Source organism: Mustela erminea, chromosome 14 (assembly GCF_009829155.1).
Source record: "Mustela erminea isolate mMusErm1 chromosome 14, mMusErm1.Pri, whole genome shotgun sequence".
Lineage (NCBI taxonomy): Eukaryota > Metazoa > Chordata > Mammalia > Carnivora > Mustelidae > Mustela > Mustela erminea.
Window position 1 is genome coordinate 29255104 of NC_045627.1, and position 15996 is coordinate 29271099.

Genomic DNA, 15996 nt, shown 5'->3' on the forward strand with positions numbered 1-15996 from the left:
ACCAACTACCACTGACTCAAGTGTGTTAGAGTAAGATTCCTTGGGGTAATTCTTTGATTTCTTTTCCTATGTGGGTGTGGTTGAAAGAAAATCTTTGTTCCAGGAACACTTTGTTTGTCTTTTGCTAAACAAATGTGCAATTTATTCATTCTTTATTCATTCTTAGATTTATCTGCTAGACCTATTATGAACTAGAAAGGGGAAAATGTCCTATGCAGCATTTATTGGCAGCTTCTGTTTCATGGGTAGCTGCATACGCATGTTTGTTTATACGTACATGAAATGCATAAGGAGGAAAGAAGTAGCTAAGGAATTTAAATAAGAATTCTTGAAAGGGTTGTTTGGCTTTATTTGTTTCTTAGTGTACTAGGGCAAAATAAAATATGACAGCTGTTGAACAATTTAATAGTTTTGTAGCTGTATGAGGAAGAAGTTAATTTAAGGGGAAAGTTATAGGATCATAGAATTTTAGATCTGGAAAGCTCTTCCAAACTCATAATTTTATTCTCTGTTATACATACTTTTCATGTAAAGGTGACCATGCTTTGTCTTGAGGAAAAAAATATTTCTCCAGTTAACTAAGCACTAGTTAACTGCATCTAGGGTAAAGTTTCTCTGAAGACACCTCAGAGAAACTTTACCCTAGATGAATTGTTGGTTCTTCCAGATCTCACCTTTACTCTGGATCTTCTCTTTACTCTCACCTAGAATGGTTTGTTAATTTTCTTAGCAGTCCTGAGAGTCTCATGGGCTTTGTCTGCTTTTTGGGGAGTTTCTTTCTTTCTTTTTTTTTTTTTTCCTTTTTTTTTCCCCTTCTGTAAATATTAAAGGCAATTCCTCTGGGCATGTCTAATTGTAAGGTTGGAAATTTGCCTCTGTCTACACAATGCCAAAATTCTGGTCCAAATGGAGGGTTCCTTTCATAAGAAACAAAATTATCATAATTTTTGTTTTGGTATTATTAAACATTGCCACATTAAACCAGGTCTCAACTGGGCTTCTAGCCTCTTAGTATGGGAGAGGTTCAGGAGGCACAGGGGTTCTGGGCTTGCACAACCTAAAGTTGGCTTCATTTCCTATTATGTGGGTAGACAGTAGGAAGGAGATATACGTAATACCCCCCATCCATGGGGGGTACATGCTGAGACTCCCAGCGGTTGCCTGATACTACAGATCACTCAAACCCTATCTATCCGGTTTTTTCCTAATCATACAACCTAAGAAAATGTTTAATTTATCAGTTAGACACAGTAAGAGATTAATAACAATAACTAACAGTAAAACTGGACACTAAAGTAGTCTCTCTCAAAATACCTTATTGTACTGTACTCACCCTTCTTCCTGTGATGTGAGATGATAAAATGCCTGAGTGGTGAGAGGAAGTGCGACAACTGACATAGGCGCTGTGATATAACGTTAGGCTACTACTGACCTTCTGATGATGTGTCGGGAGGAGGGTTGTCTGCTTCCAGGCTGCTGTTGACCACAGACGGCAGAAAGCAAAACCTCTGGTAAGGAGGGGACCACTGTGCATAAAAGATGTGTCCCTACTGTTAAATCATGGCCGTGTGAATTGCAGTTTTCCAAAATCACAACAAGCTAACTTAACCGGAGTGGAATTCTGACCTATAACTGGCTGAATTGTGCAGTTTGTGATGACACAGAAGTTTCGTATTTTCCGTGACCAAAGGCCGTCACCCTCATCCCCAGTACTGTACCTTAAGTCTCTAATAATAATGTCAAATAAACAAAGATTTTCTTTCAACCACACCCATGTAGGAAGAGAAATCAAAGTATTACCTTAATGATCATAATAATGTTGTTATTCATATTTATGACACTTTTGTCATAAGGAAAGGCTCATCAAACTTGCATTTAAAAGACTGGGTGACAGTCTCACATCCGTCACTTTCTTGAGAGCCCGGATTAGTCAGTTGGGTGTATGAACCTGTTATCTCACCTCCGAACTGGGGGATATTCACGAGCAGTAATCCTACGAATAGGGTTGTTGTGAAGAGCAAAAGAGCTGTGTTTTGTGAAAGACGTGTGTAAATTTTTTGTTTTCCTATCAGTACCGGAAATTATGGTAGTATTTCTTTTTTTTTTTTTTTTTAAAGATTTTATTTATTTATTTGACAGAGAGAGATTACAAGTAGACAGAGAGGCAGGCAGAGAGAGAGAGAGAGAGGGAAGCAGGCTTCCCACTGAGCAGAGAGCCCAATGCGGGGCTCGATCCCAGGACCCTGGGATCATGACCGGAGCCGAAGGCAGAGGCTTTAACCCACTGAGCCACCCAGGCGCCCCTATGGTAGTATTTCTAAACCAACAGTCCATCTGTCCCTCTTATTTTTGGTTATGGAGTCTTTTGTGTCTTCTGTGCTACCTGCAGCAATCCTGGGAGAGTGACAAGGAGAAGAGAATTTGGTCCTAGATTCTGTCCTGCGTACGGGGTTGGCGGCGGGGGGCTTTGGTTAGAAGCATAAACCTGAAAACAGATTATAAGTATATATATACTCAGGAACCCCAACTTCTGTTGTTTCAACGTAACAATTTTCGACTTTACAATGGTGTAAAAGTGATATGTATTCAGTAGGAAGTGTACATTGAGTTGTGAATTTGGATCTTTTCCCAGCCTGGCGATTTGTGTGGCTCGATCACATTGTGGTGCTGGCCATCCGCGACCAGCCGCAGCTCCCAAGTGGCCATGCACTCACGGGGATGAACGTGCAACACACAACCGTCCTGAGCCCATGCGACCATCCTGCTTTTCACTTTCAGGACAGAAGTCAATAAATCACACGAGATATTCAATACTTTATTATAAAATAGGCTTTGTGTTCGATGATTTTGCCCAATGGAAGTGTTCTGAGCACATCTAAGGTGGGCTAGGCTAAGCTACAGTGTTTGGTAGGTTAGATGTATTCAGTGCATTTGCAACTGAGGGTATTTTCAACTGTCAAGGGGGTGGTCGGGACATAAGACCATCAAAAGTGGAGGAAGATCTTTGTGTGTGTGTGTGTGTGTGTGTGTGTGTGTGTGTATGCGAGCACACACACACACACATACATACAGAGAGAGAGAGAGATAGCAAAACCCAAACTCAATAAATTACTATAAGTCTGTGCAAGAAGCTAAACTCTGACTCAGAGGTAGTAGTTTCAAAGGTTAATGTACATGAGTTACCTAGAAGCTTATTAAAAATGTAAATTCCTGGGCCCCAACTTTAGAGATTCTGAGTTAGTGGTTGTAGATGAGCCCCTCGACTCTGCCTTTTCCCAGTTGCCCTCTGTGATCCCAGGGCGCGCAGGCCGAGGATCGCTCTGAGCGATACTGTCTCCATCATAGGACACATTTCCAGGACACGGACTAGAGCGAACTTGCTGGTTTTTCTTCCAACTAAAAGTGGATTCCTGTCTTGGCCTGTGTTTTGGGAACGGCATGAAGAGAGAAGGATAAGCGTTTCAAGCTAGGGGGAGGTGAAGAGAAAACAAAAGCAAAAACCCACCGAACAACAAACAAAAAACCCACATCATTTCTAAGCACCAAAGAGGCCAGGGAGCTGACTGCATCTAGAACAGAGAACTAAGAAGTTAGAGATGGTATTATCATGAAAAATGGTCAGAAAAAAACGGGAAGAGAATGAGGGGATGAGAAGAAAGTGAAAAGCTCCCAAGAATCCAGGGGACACCTGCTAGAAAACAAACTCTAACGCCTCCATTCTTTTGCTGTCATTCAACCTGAAAAGCAGGACTTCCCCATCTCATTTCAAGAACTTGGAGATACTAGCGCAGCGCTCCCCCCAGTACAGAAAGCCAATAGCGCAAGCAAGATAGACTTCTGGGAGCTGTGTGCAGATATGCACAGTATTTACTCTTTGCAGGAGATGGTCTTAGGTGCTGAGCCGCCAATACAGGTCCTGGGGGTTTGTGGTTATGCCCCTCCCCCTCATCCACGATGTCTTGGACAAATAGAGGATAATAATACCATTGACACATTCAGGGGCTGCTTCTTTGAATAGGACTGAGATACTCTAATAATGACGTTTGGTGAATATTTCCAGTCAAACCTTTTGTGCTTTAACTCTCCAGAAAGCACAGATTTGAACCCGAAGTGTCAACTCGTGTCTTGGTCTGCAGTAAAAATCTCAACCCGAAATGTCTTGGGACATATATCAGCATTTAAAAACTGAACTTCATCTGGGGACTTGCGTTCAATATAAATATATTTCCTTGTAATTAAATACGCCAGCTGACAAAGTGGCTGCCTGCAGCCCAGGCAGGCGTCTAAGAAACGTAAACTGTTAAAAGATGTCCTCTTGAAAGCAGCGAAACATCTCCATTCTCGGAGAAGCCTCCAGCCGGAGGAACTAAGTGAACATAATTAGAGATACATCTGGGTATTGGCCTCCTATCTGAGAAGGTCACATGCACACCTTCCGCTGGTACTGGTTATATTCCATCATTTGTTCTGTCCTTACTCATTTGTCTCCCACTGGTTACCAGATGGCCACGATAATGTTGGTATCCTTAACAACTGTCTTGTGCAATTCCCTGCAGCATGGTAAGGACTCAAAATATTGAGCGTTTTCTCTTTGGATAAGCCAGTGACATATCTGGGAATTGCTCACAAACGCCCCGATGGTGTGGTTATAGGGAGTGATGGCAGACTAGGTCATGGAGCCGAGACTCGGCTTGACGTGATCCAGGTGGCAGGCTATCAGAGGGGAGCTTTTGCCATTCCTCAAGCTCAAGATGAAGGAAGGGGTCCTCCAGGCCGAATCTGGTTTTTATAAATAAGCGCTTAATATCGAGAGGTGTAGATAAGCGGTAAGATCGTTGTAAAAGGGAGCTTCATGAAAGTTGCTGAAACGTTCTGAGCTAAGTTGGTTCTGATGGAGCTGTCACAGGACGCTCGGGGAGTCCTCTCAGCATGGTTCTCGGAGTTGTGCCAAGTTACCAGATGGGTTTGAGGCACATTAGAAGATAGGGAGCATGGGAAGGGGGGAGGGGAGGGGGAGTAGACGGATCAATCAGTCCGGGTTAGATCATGCTACAAAAACGAATAACCCCCAGATCACACCCTCACTTAAAACAAGGAAGGTTTCTTTTGTGCTTGTGTTCTCTCTACATTTCCGACCAACAAGGGGCTCTGCTCCGTGTGATTCTTGCTCCAAGACCCTGAGTGGCAGCTCAGCCATTCTTTGAATCATTACAGGTGTGCAGGACAAAGAGAAAGGGAGAGTGTTGTCAGTCAGACACGGGCCCCTAAAGTCGCCACTCACCTCTATCCTATTTTATTGGCCCCAACAAGTTACAGGGCCACTTGACTACCATGGGACAGGAGGCATGCATGGTCTTTCCACGAGAAGGTAATGAACCAGAAATATTTGTCGACAGCCCTAACCACCACCAGATTAGTTGATGCCGCTATCCGAACTTATGGTCGTCTCTCTGGGGCCAGATGACCCTTCCAGGGCCTTCTAGCACTGAAAGATTATACAGTCTAAAGAAAGAGCCGACTGGAAATATGTAGAAAGCAGCTCAACAAAATTCCAATTTTTCCTGTGATGATGTCTTTAATGCTTGAAATATATATATATCAGACCCTTGGAAAAACAATTTTTTGGTTCTGCTGCTTGCTGATGACCCAAACCTTGCTTCATCTGTCTCTGGGGGTCACCCCGACTCTTTCTTCCTTCCACCCTTCCTCTTCCCTGCTGGTAACCAGAGGTCCCTTTAGTGGAACCACCCGGGGGGTGGCATGGGGCTGGGAGAATGCTGGCGCTCCCAGACTGGGAGAAAGAACCGGTGTCAGGGTCTCACGGGAGACACGTTTTCATGACAAAACAGAGTGACCACCGCAATTAGGCCAGGGCCATGACGGTTCTCTGTGGGAGGCAAGAGGGTAACGGAAGTGTTTTTCTCTTTTGTCTAGGGGAGGACGAGGAGGAAACGAACGTGATCGTGCTCAGCTACCCTCAGTACTGTCGGTACCGATCGATGCTAAAGCGCATCCAGGATAAACCATCTTCCATTCTAACGGACCAGTTCGCGCTAGCCCTGGGGGGCATCGCCGTGGTCAGCAAGAACCCTCAGATCCTGTACTGTCGGGACACCTTCGACCACCCAACTCTCATTGAAAATGAGAGTATATGCGATGAGTTTGGTGAGTCTTTTGTTTGCTTTCCTACATGAAACTTGTGCATGTGTGTGCGTTTCCTTGTTTTGGGTTCTTGTGCAGAGCTGCGATGGGGAGCAAGGCTTATTTTCACCAGCCCCTCCCCTCCCCCAAATTGTCATGGCATAAAGCACCATTGCCTCCTGGGCGGCCTCTGTTTGCTAGGGTCAAGGGTGATTATTTAGAATTTGTTGTTCAGTATAGGGTCTGAAGTTGCTTGGTCGACCTTGAAATTGGACTTTAGGACAGGAAGCTTTCATGTTCGTTCTTTCTTAAAAGGCTTCGACTATTCAGATACTGGCTTGTTTTGTTTTGTTTTAACTGATCTCTCTCTTTTCAGTGTGATAAGGATCTATAAAAATGCACCCATTGTAACCACTTCAGTACTATAAGGTGAACAAAAAGATTGATGATAGATCCCTACGCCCCTTAATTTTTTCATGTACATGTATGGATACACATATATATCCATCTTTGGTGGGCACAGTGTATGAAAATATGTATAGATATTTATATATCTATCTATATTCAGATATCTATCTATCTATATATATATCTTTATACACTAAGCCTCCCAAAGATGGATATATGCACACATAATTTTGTCTGCATCTCTCCTAGCTGATCGGTCATGTGTCTCTATAGATAGACGCACAGGCAAAGATATATCATAGGTTTGGGAGACTTTGCATGACGCAGTGAATGGCTGGAGGCAAGCCAGGCTCACATCTCTCACATCTTCAGTTTCTCATCTGTTTTTTGAAGAGATTGGATCATATCAGTGGTTCTCAACAGACTGGGCAGGGATGTCAGAATACCCTGGGGGTGCTTTATCCAGTTAGACATATTCCTTGGAAATTCCTGTACTTACAGAGGCATGAGACCCACCCCCCCAACCTCACCCTACCCCCTGCTTTGGGATTGGCCACCCTGACCAGTCTAATGGCTGACCCATGCTGAAATCTCCTCTTGGGGATGTGGGACGACAAGAGGCTGAGACCCATGGCCCAGAGAGAGCACTGACAGGGTCACTTTGAGTCAGAATATCAGAACAGTCCTTGATTCTGTGAGTTAAGGTTTTCCCAGGCCTCCCCAGTTTGTGGATTATTCAGGTTCAGATTTTTCTGCTTAATTGTCACAGGCCTCAGCGTGGTTTGGGAAATCCACTGTGGCCTCCATACTGTGATTATTTGCCACCCAGCAGCCCCCTACCCGCTGCAGAGGGCTTGTAAGTAAGAGTATCATGAAGAGATGATCCAAGAAGGAAGGGGGGAAGAGGGAGGGGACCTTGGTTCATCACACATGGCATCTTTTTCCTTATAAACTTTTTTTCAGATGCCTTTCCCAACTCTGCCTTACCAGGTGACTGTCAGTCTAGAAGAGAACAGTAGTCTTTATACAAGTTATTTATTCCTACTTCCAAGAAGAATTCAGTGTCATATTTTTAATACTCAACTGTTGTCGTCATGTAGGTGAATGAACCCAATGTATCTTTTCAAAAAATGCCCTCTCTTTCCAGATCTGCATTTACAAATCATCCCTTTTTAATTTCAGGGTGTTTAATTTCTGTTTTCAGAGTGTTTTTGTGTTTTGTTTTGTTTTTTTCTCGCATATCCCCTACTCCCAAACCCTCTGTCCTGCTTGCCACTCAAGAGGTCTGTAAATTCCTGACACAAAATAACACTGAAAGAATGCTTTCCCTCATTTAAGAGTAGTCAGAGTTAGGGTATCATAATGTAACATAATGAAAAATGTTTTAACCTTTTTGGCTAATTTAAGACATTAGTCATTGAGCTTCAAAGCTGTTGCGTCTGGAATTGGTAATAGAAAGAAGTTCCAATTTAACAGTGATCACAATGGTTGTTAAGAGTTACTAAATTAGTTTTAAATGTTCTCCACAAACACAGGCATCTGACTTTTGAACGTTTTCCTGAACTTTTATTCTGGTAAAGCTAATTTTAATGCTGTTTTTCTTCTCCAGCCTCTTAAAGTGGAAACTTTCTTTTGGAATAAAGGTACCTTTAAAGAGCTTCTAGATGGTTAGTTTAATAATTAGAATATTAGGTTTTTCTTTTTTGTGGAGTTTGTACTTCAAATAGTTTGCACTTCATGTAGTATTTCGTTTTAGCAAGTGACCCCCTCCCCCCCAAAAAAGCTTATTTTTGACCTGATTTGAACACCTTTGCCAACATCCCTCCCCCACCTTCCACTCTTGGTCTTCCAACTAAATTTCCAGAGAACACCCTTTTAAACCTCCAACTGGTTGTATTTGAAATCAACATGGGTGAAGGGGTTTGTTAAAACGTGGGGTTGGGTTTCTCCAACCAACTAACAGTTGGTAGAAGAACATAAATTTAATTAGTGACTAGCATTAAACAAATGTTCCTAATATGAAACACTGCCAGATGACCAAAACACTTCTGTCAGATTACCGCGGGTGCCAGGGGGCCCACAGATGAATTTTCTACACAGTATATATTCTGTACCACTCTTTTGGCGACTCAGTAATTGGTCAAATGTAATTTAGGTAACAGTATGCCTAGGCTGTAAAAATCAAATTTTATTAGCCATATCACCAGGTGGATGAATGGTGGACCTGATGGCAAAGAGTTTATAGCATTTAGCAGCTACACTTTTGACACATGAAATTCATAAATTGCCATAAAGTACCTGCAAGGCCCTTTGCAAAAGGACAGTGTCTGCTTTCCTATGATTAAATAATGTTTATTTTATTAACTAATATATTTTTTGCTTTCTTCTATTAAGTGGGATTATGGAAGGGGGGCGGGAGAGGGTGTTCAAAAGATAAATAAAACACAGTTCTTTCTTGTTTGGAGGATTTAAAAATCTAATTGAGGAAGACAGGATTAACGCACCTGAAAGGTTAACTAATGTTGCAAGAAAGTCAATGATTAAGTATTCGGTGAGTGTTGTAGAAAGCAAGCGCAGGAGGAATTTAGCAGTAGGGCTGGTAGGGGTGGGGGCGGGTGGGGGTGATCATGGGAGGGGTCAGGGAAAGCTTCATGAAAAAGGCAGGACTGGGTCTGGTTTTAAAAAATCAGGGAGAAAGGCTAATAGAAAAGTTTTGGGTCACTTATAATTCATGTCCTGACTCTCCATGTTGGGAATGGCTGCCTTCACCGTCACCATCGGTCAGCTGTTGGCCTCCGCTAGGTTTGTTTACCCTTAATAAATGGTCTGGTGCCCTCTCTACCAGGGGAACATGAATTTGAGTCTGTGGACCAAGGCTGGGACAATCCCAGGCAGTTCCTCTGGACCTGGAACTGGGCTTTCCTGGGCAAGGATGAGCCACATTTTCTCTGTGTGACCACCTTTCCCAACTGCTCAGACACCTCCCCCCTCCCCACTCCCCCCCATTGTTTCAATGTTGTCCACTGAATAACAAGTTTAATTGAATAATAAAAGTAAGGCTTTTAAATCTACAGTGAATCCCTATAAATAAATTCTCTGTGGAATTTTATGAAGCTGTTTAATGAAAAGTTTGATTAGAAACTATTAAAGAAAAATAGAATAGATGAAATTTCATCATTTAGTCCCACATTACAGTGGTGTCATTTTGATTTTTATTTACATTGAGATATTCAGAATTGAGTAAATATATCCTGGTTTTAATTAACTATCCTCCTTACTTGGGAAAGGTTATTTTAGGCTTGAAGGGTTTTGATAGCGTACCATCTGCTTTCTTCCCTGTATTTTATTCAAGTCCCTTCCCCGCTTTACAGCGCTGTGCAATGTCTAAACCTATGACATAAGCATAAATTGAATCATATTAATGACAGGTGATTGAAAAGCCTCAGCCTCGACATCCTGCCCGAATCCTTCCTTCTTGTCAGTTACAATGCTCTTAAAGGCCGTGTGCTCTTTTCTCAGCGCAAGAGAATCGACTGTTCTTAAAACTAAAGCAACAGACCCCCCCATGAAAGCATTGTGAAGACTGGCTGTGTAGCACATGCAATTAGGAAATGAGATTATAATAATAATGAGGGGAAAGTGACCTCAAGAATGACAGTTTTTCTCGTAAGAATCTTTACCCTACACGTAATTCCTGCCCCCACTGTCCTGTTAGAATCTCCAAACACGCGGCATTCTTCCTCCGCTCCCCCATCTCGCTTTTACCGCTTCTTATAATTTGATGCCTCCTTTATAAAACAGATACTGTCATGTATATTGTATTATTGTCTGTGCTCTGCAGAGAAAACAGACACACGTGCAAACATTTTGTCTGTTATCCCAGTTAGAACAATAAAATGTCCACCAGTTTGTAATGCACAATGTTTACCTTAATATCACACGGGCTGATTTCACATGTGCGAAGCGTTGACAGCTGAATCCAAACAGAGGCGTGTGCAGTCCCGTAGATGAATGGACAACTTTAAGGTACTAGCTTTTAGCAGAGAGATACAAGATCGGCCCAATACATATAAATGAGACAAAATCAGTCCTTAAATGTGAGTTGAACTAAGTGAATGAAGACACGGTTGGTTGAAGAAGTAATAAAAGATATGGCTTATTTTAGTCTGAGTTTTGAGTTGCAAAGAGACAAAAGTCATGCTTCTGAGTTCTTTGGAGTCAGGGTGGGTGTGTGTGTGTGTGTGTGGTGGGGGAGGATGTTCCTTGACAATGGAATGGTATGGGGTTCAAGGAAGGATGTGGTAATTCACCTGAAAAGAGCGAAGATGAGATGGCTGCCGTCTTGGCATTTAGTCCACGTGCAAGAAACCATGAGCTCTGGTGAACCTTAGGGAGACGGTGGCTACATCAGTATTGAAACATGTCTCTTGCTGAAGCCCAGGGAGGATAGCACAGCCGGGGGCGGGGGGGGGGGGGGGGGGGGGGGGGGGGGGGGGGGGCGGGGCGGGGGCAACTGCTGGGCTTACAAATCACCTGGTATGAATCAAGGCTCACGTGTCTGATTTGCTGTTCTTCCAGGCAAGTGACATAAGGCCCCACACTTATCGAGTCTTTCAAACTGGGTAGAAATGGCTTATCACCAAGCTTAGACTAAGTTTGTATTCGCTTGATGAAAAAAACAGTCCTTATGATCAATGAAGATTCTCTTCTTGTATCTATTAGAATCTTAGGCCTTGGACAGCTTATAGTCATCCAAACCGATCTCACTCTGAAAATAATGAAGGAACCATTTCTCTAAGGCTCTGGGACTCTTCCTAGAACCTTAATGGAAAAGAAAAGTTTTCTACTTTATACGTTATGTTTTTAAGAAGCTTTTCTGACTCTGCACTGAACTTTCCCTTTCTGTTTTCCTGTTGAGTGAAATAATGACGTTAGAGACAAAAGAAGAAAAAAGCCAAGGGAGAGAAGGAAACAGAAGAGGAGACAAAACCTTGACTATTTATGAAGGAAGATTCAGGATGTGTAAAATTATTTTGAAGCCTAGAGGACAAGCTGGACTCTGCCTCTTCCCCTCTAAATATCACATGTTTTGCTGGAAATGAAAGGAAAGGCAGTTGTTTTGTTAAGGATCATGGGAATTTGTAAGTGAGTAAACACTTTTTTTTTCCTTGCTGAAGTAGGTTTCATGGTCACAGTGGATTTCGATGATCAAATAGCCAGTTCCTGGCCCCTGTCCACATTCAGGCTTTCTCTGCCTGTCTGCCTGCGGTGCCCACCGATCTCCCAGATGATAACAAGGCAGATGTTTCTCTTTAATTGAAGCTGAGTGGGAAAGGAGTCGGGCTTCCTGTATATTGCTGTTTATGCAGAAGTCCTTAACCTCCAGAGGTCTCTCTTAGAGGACTGCTTTATCTTAGACATTTTCTAGAGATTATGTTTATCGCTAGAGAATGGTCTAACCAAAACCATGCTTTGTACCTTCTCTTTGTTGCATGTGCTGCCCAAGGAGGGGCAGAGAAATGCTTAAGTTCATCACGCAGTGCAGTCAACTGAACCCCCCAAAATCTGCTGGTAGTGGTATAGGGGATGTGCTTGATAGGACCTATGATGATTAACATATGGCCTTGGCTTCCAGGACATGGAGACCCAAAGAGGGCTGGGGAGCAGACCTCCTTGGACAGAGGTGTTGGAAGCTAGGGTACCATCTCTCTTGAGTGTTAATGAACAGAATTTTTATGTTGTTACTCTAAACTAATTTTCAGAGTCAGGATTATGGAATGGCTAGCATTCATGAATTTCTTTTCTATTTTTGGAAATTTCTTTTCCAAATAATTCCAAAATAATTTCTTTTCTACTTCCATTTCTTTTCTTTTCTATAACTCTGGATTCTTTCTGTAGCTGAGGGGACTCAATGGGTTATTAAAAACTGTTTGGACTCATGGGTACAATAAACCCTTGTTCACTCCAGAAGAAAGGATTTGTGTCTATATTGGCTAATATCTCACCTAGCATTTCATTTAGAAAAGCAAGAAAGTTAGATCCCATTACATTAGCAAGATCAACATATTCCTCTCTAGGGTGAAACAGATATTTTTATCAATTCACACGTACACATACACACACACACACACAAACACAAACACAGTACAGGAAAGAACCGGGTCATTGAAAAATCACAGGCAAAAGTGCTAGTTAGGGATAGGGATGGTAGAATGAAGTTCAGAATAAGTCTGTATTCACTTGATTTTTAAAATCCTCTTGTTGCCAAAGATACCCTCTAAGCCCCTTCATTCTATCCTGTCAAGGGAATTGAATTGATTAAAGTTCCCTGGACTGTAGGAGAGGCTGTCTGGGGTCCACCAACATCTATCCCATACCTACTGTGTGCCAAGTGCTGTTCTGGTCCCTGTGCACACAGTTGTGAACAAGAAAGAAAAATTTACACTCCTAATGATCTTACAATATCATATGTGGGGAGAAAATATGGGGTGGCCATGGACCATATGTCATGGGTATAGACCATACCTCACAGAGCTGTAGGGATCAAACACGTAGACGGCAGATGGCAAGTACTACTTAAGTACTCCTCCTTAACTAAATCTTCTTGTACCTCTTATACCTCCCAACACAACCTTAACCACGCACCAAGTCCATAGTGGCTCCTCAAAACACATTTACAGAATTATTCCATACCTTCACAGACTCCTAGGGACATGAGGTATCATTTGCTACTAAAAAATCATTCAACATCCGCTCATTCCAGAAATACTTGTTTGTTTGTCCTTCTGCATGGAATGTGTTTCCCCAGATATCTTGGGTCTGGCTCCCTCTCATCATTCCAGCCTCAGCTCAAATGTCTGCTCCCCAGAGAAGTCTTCTCTGACTTTCCCCTTTGCACAAGTCTTGTCCCACCCCATCACCCAACCTATAATTATCTTCCCATAACTTATCACTATCTGAAATTAACTCTCGTATTTGTTTCTTTACACGTTTATGGTCTATCTCCCCCATCCCCACCTGGGCTACAATGCAAGCTCTTTCAGAGCGTGTCCACAACCATGTACCCAGGGACCAGAACAAGACTGGCCACAGAGAAGGTGTGTAATAAATACTGGTTACACGAGGGAATGGATTCGTGCATGCTGTATGTCGGTATCCTTGCCCTCCCCCATTTTCCAGATAAGGACAATTTAGCCCAGCCAAGTTACCTCGCAAAACCAGTTTTTGAACCTAAACAGTCTGGCTCAGTGTCCATGCTCTTAACAGTTACACTAGATTGCTTTTTAGCTTGGACCTGGCTCAGGAAGATCTTTCTAGCTTCCTGAGATCCAGTGTCCTGGGAACAGATAACTGATCACCAGCTCTCTAGATATAGAAGGTACAAGGTGTTCTGTAGGATTTAGAGAGATCGGTGTGTGTGGGAGTGGTTAAGAAAGGAATGGTGGAGAAGATTCAAAATCTGAAAACCACTGGATGGGATCAGGAGACTTTCATGCGAGCCATGGTCCTCACTTGTCTGATTATACCAGCCTCCCTGATGGAGACTTTGCTGCCCTGTGGTCTCTTCCACACACGCCCAGAGTGATGCTTCCCATCTCATCACAGAAGCAGGTATCAATCTAGAGCCCTGTACGAGCCACAAGGTGAAAGGGGCAGATGGTAAACTGCCCCACGTTCGTATGGGCTCTTCCTAAGGTGGGGGGTTGTGATGCTCACAGGACTCTGATTGTACACCTCTCTCTAATTTTCTGCTTAGAACGCATTGGCTTTCCCAACCTGGCATCCTCCCTTAATGAAAAAATTATAGGTCTAATTTCAAAAAATGAAATGTATGCAAGCTTTCCTGCTTCTGTCACTTCTTTATGCCTGTAGCACATTAATCATTTCCCTTTTTAAAATTAAATTTCGCTTGCCATGGTTTGGTAATGGGTTTTCGAAGGAGGCAAGGCAGCCAGGCTCTTGGCACAGGAGTGGACTGTGCTGCCTGCTCAGGAAATCTTATCATCGCTGGCTGGCGTAAGCCTTGATTCCATCATCTGGGCTTTATGCTCCCTTTGGAAGTTGCCTAGAAATTCTCTCCCTTAGAATTTCTTTCCTGAACGGCCTTTTTGGCTCTCCAGTTGCCATCATGAAGGACTGGAGAACAGATGGGATTTGGGCAGAAAAAGACTGATATGTTCTAATGCTGGTGGGTGCTTCCATTCATTCACTGAGAACTGACTCGGTTGAAGGCAGAACTCCAGGCATTGTTGCAGTATCGGTCTCTGCTGTCAAGACACTCCAAAATCAAGTTGGCCGAGATAAGACGTAGAGTAATGGGCCACTACAAATATTATTGTGATCTTCTTAACAATTCTGGATCTTGCCATGAGTGACCTGATAACATGGTTTCCACAGGGTCACAGGTCCAGTATGTTGCCAAAGTAAGAGTTAGAACCCCCCACCCCAGTCCCCTGACCCCAGGGACATACTTTTCTACCCCAAAGTGAGAGGAGCATGGGGCTAAGGTTCCGGACTTACTCTGATATTTTGATATTCCAAAGAGATGATATCTGCCAGGCTTCCTAAGTGGGAGAGCTTTGCCACATACTGGCCCCTGCAAGGCAGTCCGCTAAGGGATGACTAGAAGAGGTCCAACTGTAGGTGCCCCTGAAGTTAAAAGATGTAAAAGAGAGCTGGGATGTCAGGGGAGGCCTCTGGGAGGAAGTAGATCTTCAACCGGACCTTGAGGGATTCAAAAAGAAGGAAGTTATTTCAGGTGAGGAGGTGGAAAATACTCTAGACTTTGAAGCTCAAGGAAAGAAGTTGTTTCCTTTGCCTTTTTGAGCTATCAGCATAGACACTTAACACACACACACACACACACACACACACACACCCCAAAACAAAACAGCCTCCGCAAGCAAAATTTTTTTCTTCCTAGAAGATGTCACCTGCCCCTTAGGGACCAGGTGCTCCTGAGTCCTTCTCCCAGAGGCCCCATTGTGGTTAGGACCCAGGGGAAGCCTCTTGGGGGAAAAAAATCAACTTGTCTCTTATTAAATTGGAAATTTCCCCTTGGGCCTATAAGAAGGAAAAGGAGGGATGCATCGACTTTGCAGCAGAGGGTAAAGAAGTGAGGTGCCTCGTTGGTTTCCTGGGTGTTTAACGGGCTGCTTCTAGGTTGAAATTGTAGCTTCTAAAGAATCATCTTCACTCTGTGTCATCCGGAGTTTCTCAGTACTTTTCCAAAGTTGCTTTCTTCTTCTCCTTGGTATTAAAGTTAATGGATTCTATTGCATTTCTCTTCCCTAGACTCTAAGCTCCTAGAGGGGGTAAGAATCATGACTTACTCATCTCTGTATCAACGTATGTTTGTGGAAATGATATAAAAACCCTAATATAAAAATCCTGCTAAAATCCAGAAGGTTTCAAATCATTGTTTTCTCTCCTTTCTTAGAGTCAAGT

General features: G+C 43.0%; 1 protein-coding gene across 2 annotated transcripts in view; it reads left to right on the top strand.

Moving 5' to 3' along the window:
- Window positions 1–15996, top strand: part of ARID5B (AT-rich interaction domain 5B) — a 177312-nt gene that overhangs the window by 80987 nt on the left and 80329 nt on the right. For both annotated transcript variants that reach the window (XM_032313597.1, XM_032313598.1), the window contains one exon: window positions 5935–6165. In XM_032313597.1, coding sequence (XP_032169488.1) covers window positions 5935–6165 — 231 coding nt within the window. The remainder of the gene's footprint in view (window positions 1–5934; window positions 6166–15996) is intronic.